At 45.8% G+C, this 14583-nt stretch overlaps 1 protein-coding gene across 1 annotated transcript in view; it reads left to right on the forward strand.

The window, feature by feature from the left end:
• The window catches only part of IQCH (IQ motif containing H), a 218024-nt gene that overhangs the window by 5334 nt on the left and 198107 nt on the right, over positions 1-14583 (forward strand). Inside the window, exons 2-3 of the mRNA XM_062204812.1 lie at positions 2429-2551; positions 4770-4861. Coding sequence (XP_062060796.1) covers positions 2429-2551; positions 4770-4861 — 215 coding nt within the window. The remainder of the gene's footprint in view (positions 1-2428; positions 2552-4769; positions 4862-14583) is intronic.

The raw sequence follows: 14583 nt of genomic DNA on the forward strand, positions 1-14583 counted from the left end.
CTCTTGCTACCCAAGCCTAGGATAACACCTCCTCCAGTGCTTGTGTCTACTGCAATTACACAAGCAGACGGGTGGTTATGTAGAGCGGAGGAGAAAATACTCTGCAGGGAAAGTGTGAAGCTCCCTGGGAAGAGTAAGGAGGCAGTTCAACTCAGGAACCATTGCCGGAGTGTCGGTCACAGCCAGGAGTTGCACTTGGTTTCAGGATTCAGAGGAGGAGTGTTGACATTTGTCCCGTGCCTGCCTTGTGTCTAGCATGGCCCAGAGCACCTCACCTACTTGACCTTGTTTTATTCTTGCCACCATTTGGAGGCAGCTCTTAGTATCCCCATTTTACAGATGGCAACACTAACCCTCCAAGAGGCGAAATAACTTTGCTGAGTTCCATTTAGGGAAGGAGGAAGCAGGATTCGGTTCATGTGGATCTGCCAACAAAGCCTATATTGACTCATTTTCATGCATGTACCTCATTTTCATTTGATAATTCTGGAAATAGGTAATTCGTTTTTTCCTTGGTGAAGAAACTAGAGATTCAGAAAATGTGGATGATGTACATGGGAACTCTGTGACTAGTCAGTGTGAAAGCTACAAATTGTGGCCATCTGCCTTTTAATAAAATTTGTTTTTATTTATTTAAAAAGCAGAGGGACTGAGCAAGACACAGCAAGATCTCCCATTTGCTGGTTCATTACCCAAATGCCCACAATAGCTGGGCTGGGCCAGGCCAGGTTGAAGATAGAAGCCTAGAACTCGATGTGGCTCTCTCACATGGGTGGTAGGGACCCAACTACTTGAGCCATCACCCATTGTTCTAAGAATACACATGAGCAGGTAGCTGGACTCAGGAGCTGAGCTGAGCCTTGATCCCAGGCACAAGAGCTCCAATATGGATTCCTGGCGTCCCAAGTGGTGTCTTAACTGCTGCACCAAACACCCGCCCTCCCAACTACCTTTTATTGAGTTCCTGTTAGGTCCTGCTGCATATCACTTCACAAGTCTATGAAGTAGCATTGCTGTCCACACAAAGCAGAAGGAAATCCCAAACCTCTGGTACCCTGAAGAGAAAGCCAGAGCAGTTTTCACTACTTCCAGCAGTTGACAGACAATTACATAAACACACACAGAGCTGCAAATATTAGAGGAGAAAATGTTGATGCATTGAAAAGAAGAACCACACACACACACACACACACACACACGCCTGGAAAGGGCCTTGCCCTTGAATTGCCTCTTTGTACTTTGTAAGTGTTTTCAAACAGTGGATGGTAAATCAGCTCGCAGCAGTAATTTGGACAAAACAATCAAAAGAAGTACATCTCCATCCTTAATGCCTACAAGCAAGCAGGAGGTGTGTTCAGATTCCAATCTGTGAGCCCCGAAGGCATTACACGACAATTTGTGCGGAGTACAAATGACCAGATGTGTCTGCCAGACTGTGATGCCCATCAGTGAAAAGACGCAGAATCTCGTCTTTTGAGTACAGGACTTGGCTCTCTGGGAACATTCGAGAGTAATCAATAACATAGACTGGATCAATGTGTGGGTCCAGTTATCCTGACAGAGAAAAGGTAACCATTTCAAAATGCCTTTAGCAACCCAGACCACAGATTGTTAGTGGTGTGACTGTTGCTGAAACAGGTGTTGGATTCATAAATTTGCATAACAAAATGTTTTTCTTGTGGCAGCAGCCCATACAATAATTGGTGCCATCTGTATTTATCCGAAGTTTGGTTTCTAATATGAATGCAGAGAATCATCTGCTCTCCAATTTCGTGGTGCCCATTTTATTCTGAGGGTGCCTGACATTGGAGAGCGATATGCATTTCCAAGGAAAATACAGATTGAAGGAAAATGTTCAAGTCATAACATATGGCGCCTTTTCTTCACGGATCGTTCTCATTTCTCACTACATAAAACAAAGTCTTGGCCGCAGTACACACAGAGCTGCTTCTTCAGAGCCGTGAGCGGGGAAGCTCCAGCTAGCGTGGAAAACCAACAGAACCGGTCAACACGAGGCACTGATTCCACTAGAATCTCTGAGCTAGAAGCTTCCTGTTTGCTTCCTTCCTAACCGATTTGTAGACTCTGGAGTCGGCCGCCGACTTCTTATCATCTGTGCCTCTCCTGCTTTACTGCTTGAGAAAACAGAAGCCATTCGAAGTGCGATCCTACATCTGTGTCTAAGGGGTGTGGGAAAACAGAAAGTGTATGAAAACTTGGCTTTTCAAAGTCTGAATAACAGTTTGATGGAACAGTCCAAATGAAGAAGGTCTTAAAACCATAAAAATGGGCCTTTCAATGAAGACCATAAAATCAACTATGTGGTTCCAGCAATTCAAGCACATAACAAAGGAGTAAGATAAATAGTTGCTATAGGTAGACTGTGTGCACATTCTTTCAATATTTTACATTTTTTCCCTATCTACAGGTCCATGATGACCTCCATCAGTTAAAGGAGAAATTAACAGAATTCCCAGTTGAAGAGAAAGGCGAGACTCTAGACATCCAGCATCTTGACACGGCAATCCAGAGAACTGAAATAGGATTAAGAGTAAGTGGAGCTATAGATAATTAAATGAAGAACGGGATGGAAACAAGCCTCTAGGAAAGCAATTATGGTTCTCATAGGACCTGTGTGGTTTCCTAACTGAGTTGGGTTTAAGGCAGTCATCAACTTTCTTATTCTGTTAGTTTTTCAAATTAGCATAATTGTTAAGTGATTGATCAACTTACATCATGTATTCTATATTTAAGGATATTACATGTAAAACTATGCAGTGGTGACTTCTAAAATGTGTTTTGATGGAAAGAACTTAGAATTTAATAAATAATGACAACAGGGCTGGCGCTGTGGCACAGCAGGTAAAGCCACTGCCTGCAGTACCAGCATCCCATACGGGTGCAGGTTCAAGTCCTGGCTGCTCCACTTCCGATTCAGCTCTCTGCTATGGCCTGGGAAAGCAGTAGAAGATGGCCCAAGTTCTTGGGCCCCTGTACCTGGGTGGGAGGCCCAAAAGAGGCTCCTGGCTCCTGGCTTTGGATGGGCTCAGCTCTGGCTGTCAATAATATTATCATTTAATAATAATATCAATAAAATATTATTAATACTGTTAATTATTAATATTATTAATTAATAATATTAGTAAATAATGTTAATGCTGTTTGTTAATATTATCAATTAATATTACTAATATTAATAAAATGTTTTAGTAATATTATTAATATTATATTATATTAATAAAATCAAACATAAATATAATGTTATAATAATAAAATCTTTAAAATAAATAAAGACATGACAATATTCCTTTTTTCAAAAATAGTTATTTATTTATTTGAAAGTCAGAGTTACACAGAGAGAGAAAGAGAGGCAGAGAGAGAGAGGTCTTCCATCCGCTGGTTCACTCCCCAAATGGCCACAATGGCCAGAGCTGCGCCAATCCAAAGCCAGGAACCAGGAGCTTCTTCTAGGTCTCACACGCGGATGCAGGGGCCCAAGGACTTGGGCCATCTTCCACTGCTTTCCCAGGTCATAGCAGAGAGCTGGATCAGAAGTGGAGCAGCTGGGTCTCGAACTGGTGTCCAGATGGGATGCAGGTGCTGCAGGTGGAGGCTTTACCCACTATGCCACAGCACGACCTGCAGTGCTGGCATCCCATGTGGGATGCTGTACCAATCTGAAACCAGCATCCAGGAGCCTTTTCCAGGTCTCCTACACTGGTGCAGAGGCCCAAGGACTTGGGCCATCCTCCACTTTTCCCAGGCCATAGCAGAGAGCTGAATTGGAAGTGGAGCAGCCGGGACCTGAACTGGTGCCCATATGGGATGCCGGCACTGCAGGTGGTGGCCTAACCCACTACGCCACAGAGCCAGCCCCAACAATATTCCTAACCAAAAAGAATTCATACCAGCATAATGCAGATTTATGGGATTTACTATGATTCTAAAAAAATCAGAGTTTATTTTTCCATAATAGTTTCAGTATTTTCAGTTACTCTTTTTTGTAATATTGGAATCAAGTGGGTAAAACTTGATTTTACCAAATATACCAAAGAAATATACCAAATTTGGAACAGGAAAGTAAACTGCATAGGAACTTCATCATTCTAAACATATCAAAGGTCAGGGAAGAACCCAAACTTCAGGGCAGCATCATAGTCATTCATGAAGCCAAGATATGTTAGCTAAAGGGATCCAGCTTCCAAACAAAGTCTGCCTCCATCTTCCAGATCTCTTAGTTTCCATGTCTCTGCTCTGACTACACTTTGAGTCTACGATGTAGTCAGCTTCATATCACGGGATCAGCCATGGGAAACGTGATGTATTCTGTAGCCTCATCAACCCAGCGTATCATTGTCCTATGTTACTTGATGGTGAGAGGGCTGGACCCAGCTGGAGTCTGGGTTGGCTGTATTGAGTAATCCGTACCTAAAGTCCAAATGCTTTCCTCGGATGGGTGCTTGGAGTCCCTGTAAGAGAAAGACATCACTCTATGTCCGCATTGCCCAGTGCATTTCCCTGGCTAAGGAACTCACTGTGCAGTTTCACGTAGGCTCCAGTCTTGATCGTCTGTTGTGCTTGTTGGGGTGGTGGGGGTAATTCAGCCTTGAGATGCCTAACGATACCTGAAACACGCAGTAACACATAGCATGTTGTGTGTTTTTTGGGTTTAATTATACAATTTAGAGGATTAACCAAATGAGATGAAGTAAATTCGTTGAGATCTTAAGTCCACTCTAATGGCCTACACTTTAACTTTTCTATAACAGATTCACATTGAGAAGTACTTAAATGTTGTAAACCATCATGTGTTAACAACTCCTATCACTGAAAATTTATATACTCTTCAGACTTCCAGATGGTAAGTAAAATAACCACTTTAGAGCCCAAAGTAACATAAAAAATAGCCTTTCTCATTCAGATGAGGTGAGTATAAAGGCAATATTTTCTTGGCTTTGTTCAATTCATTCTAGTAACTTCAATTGTAGGTTTATTGAAATATCACACTGTGCCCCATAAATGTACAGTTATTAAATGTCAGTCAATCAAAACATTTTTAAATGTTTGAGATGAAAATGCTAACCTGATTTGATCATTGCACATCAAGTACATGTATTGACTTGTCACACTGTACCCCATAAATATGTATAATTAAAATATTAATAAAAATAAAATAGGGGCCGGGACTGTGACATGGAGGGTAGAGCTGCCACCTGCAGTGCTGGCATCCTATATAGGCGCCAGTTTGGGTCCCAGGTGCTCCACTTCCAATCTAGCTCTCTGCTGTGGCCTGGGAAGGTGGTGGGGATGGCCCAAGTCCTTGGGCCCCTGCACCTGCATGGGAGACCTGGGGGGAGGCTACTGGCTCCTGACTTTGGATTGGCCCAGCTCCAGCCATTGCAGCCATTTTGAAAATGGGCCAGGGGATAGAGGACCTCTCTCTCTCTCTCTCTCTCTCTCTCTCTCTCTCTCTTTCTTTTTCTCTCTCTGCACCTCTGTAACTCTACCTTTCAAATAAATAAATAAATCTTTAAAAAAATAAAATGAAATTAATGTCAAAATTTGGACTTTAACGAAGTTTACTTCTGTGGCGTTCTAGTGCTTGACACCATGAAAATAATTTCAAGGTCCTAGGTTTTAGCGTTATTCTTTATTATTGTTCTTTTTTAGTGAAAAGTATCTAAAACTCAGCTCCTAAAGCAGACATTTTTGCACTGTTCAGATTGCATACATACTACTTTATTTACATCCTATGTATGCTTTATTGTAAAGGTGATTTTGGTATCCAGGTAAGCAGCACAGAATAATAAAAGCTTGCTTGAACTATCCGTCCTGTAATGAATCTTCTGCAATGATTTATTAAAATTAGGATTGAGTTAAAGAGAAATGGGGTCACCTCACCTGGGATCTTTTCACCTGTAGGCCTCCAGAGTTTGAGTGAATGTAGATTAAAACTTCATAGTAAGCTAAAAAAACCCTTGTGTCCCCTATTTGCATCTTATACATGTACCCAGTATAAGTGACTAGTATCAGACAGTGACATCAAGTTCAGAAATAGTGCACAAGGAGTCATGGAAAGCTATCAATATGGCCCAGACCAACTGTCTGCTTATGGCCTGGGAAAGCGATGGCCCAAGTGCTTAGGTCCTTGCACCCTGGTAGGAGACCAAGAAGAAGCTCCTGGCTTCGATTGACCCAGCTCCAGCCATTGTGGCCATTTGGGGAGTGAACCAGCGGATGGAAGACCTCTCTCTCTCTCTGCCTCTACCTCTCTTTGTGTAACTCTACCTCTGAAATAAACAAATAAAATCTTTTTTTTTTTTTTTTTTAAAAAGGGTGATGTAAGTACAAGGGGAATCATAACATGGAGTGGCTGCCATGGACGACTATAGTCTGGGAAGGGTCAAGCTGGACTCGGCCTCAGGTGGGCAGAAAGGAAAGCACAGTGCTTCGTGAGGAGGAAACAAGAGCACAAATGAAGAACTGTGGAGGGAGCAAGCACAACAGCGGGCACTCGTGGGCCTGGAGGGGAGAGGAGTGGAGGAAATGGAGTAGGTACAGTAGGGGGGCAGCTTGGGCAAGAGGAAAGTTTCAATTCATCTTCAGAGAAAGTATGAAGCCACTGAAGGTTTTGATGTCAAATGATGACATGCCAAATGTGGCATTTTATAAAAACGAATCTGAAAATGCTGCATAGAGTGGATGGGAATGCACATAGCCTGGAGATGGGAAGCCAGAGGCTAGGTTACCACAAACACCCACACATCCAAGCACTCATTTATTTTGCATTCGTTTTTTCAACAAACATTTGTTGAACGGCGGCTGCTTACTGAGCAGCACGATGTTAGGGCTCAGAGGTGTACAGTCAGACACAGACCTTGCCCTCGTTAGGGCTCAGAGGTGTACAGTCAGACACAGACCTTGCCCTCGTTAGGGCTCAGAGGTGTACAGTCAGACACAGACCTTGCCCTCACCACTCGGAGTTTACTCGGAGGTGTGTGGGCGTAGACAGGATGTCAGGGGACTGAAAGAGGAGATTAGATTGGAGGCATTTGGAAGGAATCTCAGTGGACATGAGACTGTGTCGACGTCGAATGGGTGACACTCAAGGGTGACCCCACGTTGTGGGGTCGTGGGCACTGAGAAGGTAGAGGAGGCATTGATCTGAACTGATAGCCGAGAAGTCAGCTTGGTAGGAAAGAGCGCTCTTTGGTTGTTAGTTTGGTTTGAGGTTGCCTGGGACTTCCTGATACAGAAGGCGCTTGACCTGGGGAAGAGGCAAGCAGGAGGTGTGTGGTCCTGGGAAGTGGAAACGAAGAGAAGACCACGGACATGCACAGGAGCACACACCACAGGCCACCTTCGAAAGTCCTGGGAGCGCTGAGGCCAGAGGTCAGATGCGTGCTTTATAAAGCACTTAACAGTGTTTAAAAAACGCATTATTTATGAAGTTTTATTTGAAAGGCTCAGATATGTGACATCATTTGCAGTCGTGCAGGGAGCAGGGTGCAGGTGGAGACCTGGAATTGGCAGCAGAGGCCTCCCAAGCAGCACCTCAGTCGCTGACTCAAGTGCCCGCCTCCACCCCGTATTCTACATCCGTTCTCTCAGTAATCTGAATGCCGACCCTGTGCGTGGTGCTATCTCCGTGTTATGGATGAGGAACTTGAGTAAATTGCACAAGATCTCATGGCGGGAATTCCAATAATCCAATCTTCTGACTCTAAATCTGGTGGCTTTTCTGTCGTGCTAATGAAAGATCATAAAATGATGTTTGCAAGCATCTAAACACTTTTAAATTCCTAAAATACACACTTAACTTAAACAGCTTAAAGAGGTAAAATGTACTCGTCTATAATGGAAGAGTGCTTTATTTTTTTGTCATTTATATCTTTAATTATTAAACTTAGGACTAAAACTCAAAATTGCAACTAAATTAATACACATAATCTTTTTAAAACAAAGAATCTATAGAGCAAATCATAAAAGGGACTCTCATAGAAGAAAATATTGGGAGGTTACTTTGGCAGCTTAATATGATGACTCTTAATCAAGAGAGACCAGTAGGGCAAAGTGGGAGGCCCCTGCAGGGCGCAGGCAGGAGGTCCACACTAGGTGGAGAGTGTGTGTTCAAGGGACCAAGCCTACCTAAGAGAGTGTGTGTTCAAGGGACCATGCCTACCTGTGAGAGTGTGTGTTCAAGGGACCACGCCTACAAGCAACCAGTGAGAAAGCCTCAGGTGGGGGTGGGGATGAGTGAACAGGCAAAGAGGGGTCTGTCACCAGCTCTAATGTAAGAATCCAGTCCTTCAGTTCTCCTCTCATCCGGATGGAGAACAGGGATTCTGGCCTACAGGTGTGCAGGTTAAGATAGCTGAAAAGATCTAACTAGGCAGCAGTTGCAACTCACAGGGAACTAAACAGCGTGTGTCTGAAGGAGATATTGCTTGCACAGTGCTTCTCTCCTTCTCAAGAGTGTCCTGGCCCCTTCTTAGGGTCTGGACGAGTGAAGGAAGACACTGACAGGAGACGTGGAGCAGGCACCCGTGAGTGGCCCTTGGGTCACATCTTTCTCATTCCGTATAACAGTTGATAATCGGCCTCCCTCTCGGGAACACAGGAAGCCTGCCAACTTTGAATGGGTCCCATGAGCCTGGAGGTGGTGGCGGGGGCTTCTCCCAGTCCTAGCTGTGGCTGCGTGGTGCTAAAGTGACATGCTGTTTGCAATGAAATGAGGTGGCTCAAGGTCTAAACACTGGAGCAAAGTCCAAATGGGGTCTTCACAGTAAACAAGCCTGGGGCAGGTCCTGGACTGTCCAGGTGAGAGCCACCGGGTGCAGCTCCGGGAGGCAGAGAAGCAACAAAAGTAGATGGAAAGAAGAGAATCCAGGAGATGAGAGATCAGGGGCTAGCTGTGCTCCTAGGTAGCTAACCACACCCAGCCCTGCACGTGTGCTAAGAGACTGACATGGATACACTTGGCTTCAAAGTCTGGCAGGGCCTGCTGGGAGATTACGCGTGAAGCAGGTTACAGAACCTAGAATTCTGTCAGGTTCTCATGCCTGAAGGAGCAGGACTGGTCCACTCATGGCATTTCTCTTCTAAGGTTCCATGACCAAGTCCTTATAATCTCCAAGTAGGAAGATGTTTTCTGTGACTTGCTGAGGTACAGCTTGCTCGGTCACAACACTGGGCAGGAGGTCAGAGAGGTGATTTCACGAGAGTTTTGAGCTGGGTCAGAAACTGGACCTGGCCTTTTATTGCACAAAGGCATCAGTCAAAAAATGTGTGGTCACGTACCCATAGTATGTGTATATTTATTTAGAAATTATGTATATTTTACCACATATAGTGAGTATATTTTAAAGTACACCGATATAGAAACTTTAGATCATGAGATCAAGAGGCAATAAATATTTAAAATTTTTCTACTTTATTAACAGTTAAAAACTCTTTTCTTATTTTATTTATTTTGAAAGGCTAAGTGGCAGAGAGAAATCTTCCATCTACTGGTTCACTCCCCAAATGGTTTGCAATGGTTGGGACTGTGCCAGGCCAAAGAAAGGAGCCAGGAACTCTATCCAAGTCTCCCACATGGGAGGCAGGGCCCCAACAACTCGAGTCATTTTCCATTGCTTTCCCAAGTGCATTATCGGGGAGCTGGATTGGAAGCAGAGCAGCCAGGACTCCAACAGTGGTTCTGATGTGGGACGCCAGTATTGCAGACAGTGGCTTAACCCAGTGCACCACAACCCTGGTCCCCAAAGCCCAAAACTTTCTGGTTTTCCTAATGCAGCTTAGCGATTATAATGATCTGGGGCAAGTATTTGTTGCACTAATTAAGACACCGTGTCCCAGGACGTGGCTCTGCTTCCAGTTCCAACTTCCTGCTAATGCATACCCCAGGAGGCAGCAGATGATGGCTCAAGTATCTGAGTCCCTACAACCCACATGAGAGACCTGGAATGAGTTCCAGGTTCCTGCCTTTGGCCTGGCCCAGTCCCAGGAATTTGGGAAGTAGACTAGCAGATGGAAGATCTGTCTGTCTGTGTCTCTTTCTGCATGTGTCTCTGCTTTTAATAATAATAATAATGATAATATTCTGATTGCTTGTCTTGTTATTCCTGATGGGCTTATATTGGCTGCGGCTAACGTCCCAGAACCAACTGTACCCTTAGGTGAGGTTCAGCACTCACGAGAGTTAGGGACAAGTCCATATTTCAGTTAGCTTTCAGGATATTTATTAAGTTCGATTTTTTTATTTTTATTTTTGACTGACTTAAGTTTGATTGGATCCTCATCATTTTTACTTACTTTTTTATTTAAGATTTACTTGTTTATTTGAAAGACAGAGTTATGAAGAAGCAGAGGCAGAGAGAGAGAGAGAGAGAGAGAGAGAGAGAGAGAAGTCTTCCATCCATGGGTTCACTCCCCAAATGGCTGCAATGGGCCAATCTGAAGCCAGGAGCCTGGAGCTTCTTCCATGTCTTCCACATGGGTGCAGGGGCCCAAGGACTTGGGCCATCTTCCATTGCTTTCCCAGGCCATAGCAGAGAGCTGGATGGTAAGTGGAGCAGCTGGGACTTGAATCAGTGCCCATATGGGATGCTGGCACTGCAGGAGGCAGCTTTACCTGCTACACCACAGCACCAGCTCCCATTTTTACTTTCTAATGGGGCAGAACAAAAGCTCATGTATGCGGAATAGTGTCAACACCACCATTTTCTTGGTGTTCACGGTTAGTGTTTGCTATCACTATCTTTAAAATACTGTGTTTATTACAGAAAAAAAATTTAATACCCATGTGAATTTTTTTCAGGCTTAGTTTAGTTAAAACTAAGTAATAGGGGCCAGTGTTGTTGAACAGTGGCCTAAGCCATAGCCTGCAGCAACAGCATACCATGTGGGCGCTAGTTTGAGTCCCAGCTGCTCCACTTCTAATCCAGCTCCCTGCTAATGTGCCTGGGAAACCAGCAGAAGATGGCCCAAGTGCTTGGGCCCCTGCACTCATGTGGGAAACCTGGCTGGAGTCACCAGATGGAGGCTTCTGGCTTCAGCCTGGCCTAGCCCTGGGCAATTGCAGCCATTTTGGGGAATGATGGAAGATCTCTGTCTTTCTCTGTCACTCCCTCTCTCTTCTATAACTCTGCTTTCAAATAAATTTTAAAAAAACAAAAGCTGAGTAATAAAAACCCATAAGCCCACTGCATGGGTATGCTGCAGTCTTTTTTGGAAACAAATGCATTAGTGCTGGCCCCACTATTCACAGGGTCTTTATGACTGCACATCCTGCAATCTCAGGATGTGTCCAGAGCTGCAGGAAACATGACCTTGTGCGTGACCCGGTGACAAACTGAATATTAAACTGTTGGACATGGGTAAACATTTGGCCTTGCTGTTCAGCTGCGGGTTGGGATCCCTGCACCCTGTATCAGAGTGCCAAGATTTGTGTTCCAGCTCTGGTCCTGCTTCCTGCTACTGCACAGTCTGGGAGGCAGCAGATAAGGACTTGGGTGGGAGACCCAGTGTGACTGCTGTAGGCATTTGGGGATGAACAAGAAGATGGAGGTCTCTGTCTCTTTCTCTCTCTGCAAAGAAATTCTGTCTTGTTTATTTCTCATTTTATGTAAGTAGATCTTATACTTTGCTTCCATGGCCCACGGCATTGTCTTACTACCCCCTGGGAAGTGGCTTCTCTGTGCGTGAGAGCACAGGCCTGCAGTGATGTTTCTCAAACTTTGCTTTGCAGTTCCTTCCCACTGCTTTCCAGAAGGGGTCCTCGAAACTGCATTTAACACTCTTGGCATTTCTAATGCAGGTTATTTGTGCTTGGGATCCCAGGACGAGTAAGACAGCCTGGAATGAGTATTCTTTTGGCCACGTAGAGGCCTTGCTTCTGTACGATCAAGACCTAGGTCCTGGAAATCCTGCTACCCTGTCTCTGTGAAGGGTTGGACCACACTGACACTGAATGAGGGGCTGGGCCCTGGCAGTCAGGCTGAGAGCCAACTGCTCACGGCGCCGGAGGCCACCAGGCCGCGGGCCGCAGCTCCTCCTGAGAGGGGAGGCGTTTGATGAGGACTGCAGAGCTCTGTTGCCCTTTGACAGCAGAGCACAGTTCTATGAGCGGCTGAGACTCGGCGTTACTCGGATACATGGGATTTCATTCTGTGTATGGGCACCCAGGAAATTAGAAAAGTTTATTCTAAATTACTACTACTCCTGGACAATAGTATAATATGAGAAATTATAACTTTATAACAATAGATTTTTAAGGTGTTTCAGGACAGATACATAGTGAGTACCAGCCTCATCATGATCAGGATCACATCATCAGTGTTTGCATAGCACTTGGCAGTTTGCAAAGGACACCCTGTAAACTCATGAGGTACATGCTCACCCTTTCCTTTTAAAGACAAGAGAACCGAGGCCCAGACAGGTTAAGTAAACTAGTCCCTGATTACACAGGTGGCCAGTGGTGAGGCCCACACCCGAATCCCGATCAGATACCGCATTGCAGTATTCTGCCCCTACTCCTTCATTGCCCGGCGAGGGCTACTCATGGGAAGCCTGGTAGTTTATAGTAGTGGATGCAGAAGGATAACAATGGATGCCAGCCGTGCAAAATCCCCCGGCAGTTGTTCTTCAGCCAGTGACAAGATCAGCAAAAGGGCAGGGTTGGTGCAGTGGTTAAGACGCTGCTTGGGGTGCCTGCGTCCCAGATTGGAGTGCCTGGGTTCCAGTCCTGCTCCTCTCCTGACTTCACCTTCCCCCTAATGCACACCCTGAGAGGCAGCAGGTGAGGGTTCAAGGAACAGGGTTCCTGCCACTTAGTGGGAGACCCAGACTGAGTTCTAGACTCCTGGCTTCAGAGCCTGACTGTTAGGGACATTTGGGGAGTAAACCAGTGCACGGGAGATTTCTCTTTCTTCTCCTCCTCCTCCTCTTTATTCTCCTGCTCCTTCTCTCTGCCTGTTTCCTGAATAAATAAAACAAATACCAGTTTTTAAAGTGTCATATTTCCTCTGGAGAGCTCAAAGTGCTCTCGCGCAGTTTTCAAAACAGGCGTCCCTATTATCCCCACTTTGGCACTGATCCGTCCACGTCCAAGCGCTTTGCCTCCTCTCGCCGGGGCTGGCCTTCACAGATTCCACAGCCTGTGATATCTGCTCACACTGTTCTTAACGACCATGCTTTGCTTATTGGTGCTGGGAGGGGGAACCACCATCTGGACCAGCACCATCGGAACCACGCCGAAGTCTTCACTTTATCCTCCCTTGTGCCGGCATTTGGGGGGAAAACATCAACAAGAACAAAGCAAATGATAGTGAGGGCCAGTGAGAGGAAAGAAGAGGTTTCTACAGAATGGGGAGAGTGGACTGGAAGGTCACTGTCACTCAGTTACTGAAGCGCCTTGCATCCAATCTATTGTGGGTTGTTTCTGTGCAACAGAAAACCCCAGTTATTTGGCCTGTGCCTGCATTCTGGTCGCAGGGGGCAGAGTGGAGAGAGAGATGTCAACACTTGGTCATCCGCTTGGGTGCACACTCTCCTTTCATTTTTCCTGGGAGTTTGAATTATGTTTTAAAGATTTATGTTGTTTATTGGAAAGGCAAAGTGACAGAGAGAAGGGGGAGAGGCAGAAAGAAAGATCTGCCGTCCACAACAGCTGGGCCTGGGCAAAACTAAAGCCAGGAACTCCATCTGGGTCTCCCTTGTGGGTGGCGGGGGCCCAAGCACTTGGGCCATCTTCTGCTGCCTTCCCAGGTGCATTTGCAGGGAGCTGGATTGGAAGCAGAGCAGCTGGGACTCAAACCAGCACTCTGACATGGGATATTGGAGTCACAGGCAGCTGCTTAACCCAGGATTCCACACAATGGCTCTTTAAATTATTACTTTAAATGTAGTAGCTGTAGCTCCAGGAATTATCCCAGGAAAAAGGAGAGATATTCATGAATCTCTGTATAAGTGCATTCGTCTTAGCAACCTAATAGCGGTGAATTAGGAATTGCCCTGGCAGTGAAATAATGATTAAATCCATGGTAAGGGAGCCAACACTGTGGTGTAGTGGGTAAAGCCACCGTCTGCAGTGCTGGCATCCCATGTGGGTACAGGTTTGCATCCCGGCTGCTCCACTTCCGATCCAGCTCTCTGCTGCAGCCTGGGAAAGCAATAGAGGATGGCCTGAGTCCTTGGGCTCCTGCACTCATGTGGGAGCCCCGGAAGAAGCTCCTGGCTCCTGGCAGATCGGCACAGCTCCAGCCATTGAGGCCAACTGGCGAGTGAACCAGTGGGCGGAAGACCTCTCTCTCTCTCTCTCTCTCTAACTCTGACTTTCATATAAATAAATAAATCTTTAAAAAAAATCCATGTTGGCCGGCACCGTGGCTCAATAGGCTAATCCTCTGCCTTGCAGCGCCGGCACACCGGGTTCTAGTCCCGGTCGGGGCACCGATCCTGTCCCGGTTGCCCCTCTTCCAGGCCAGCTCTCTGCTGTGGCCAGGGAGTGCAGTAGAGGATGGCCCAAGTGCTTGGGCCCTGCACCCCATGGGAGACCAGGAGAAGCACCTGGCTCCTGCCATC

Source organism: Lepus europaeus, chromosome 11 (assembly GCF_033115175.1).
Source record: "Lepus europaeus isolate LE1 chromosome 11, mLepTim1.pri, whole genome shotgun sequence".
Taxonomy (NCBI): domain Eukaryota; kingdom Metazoa; phylum Chordata; class Mammalia; order Lagomorpha; family Leporidae; genus Lepus; species Lepus europaeus.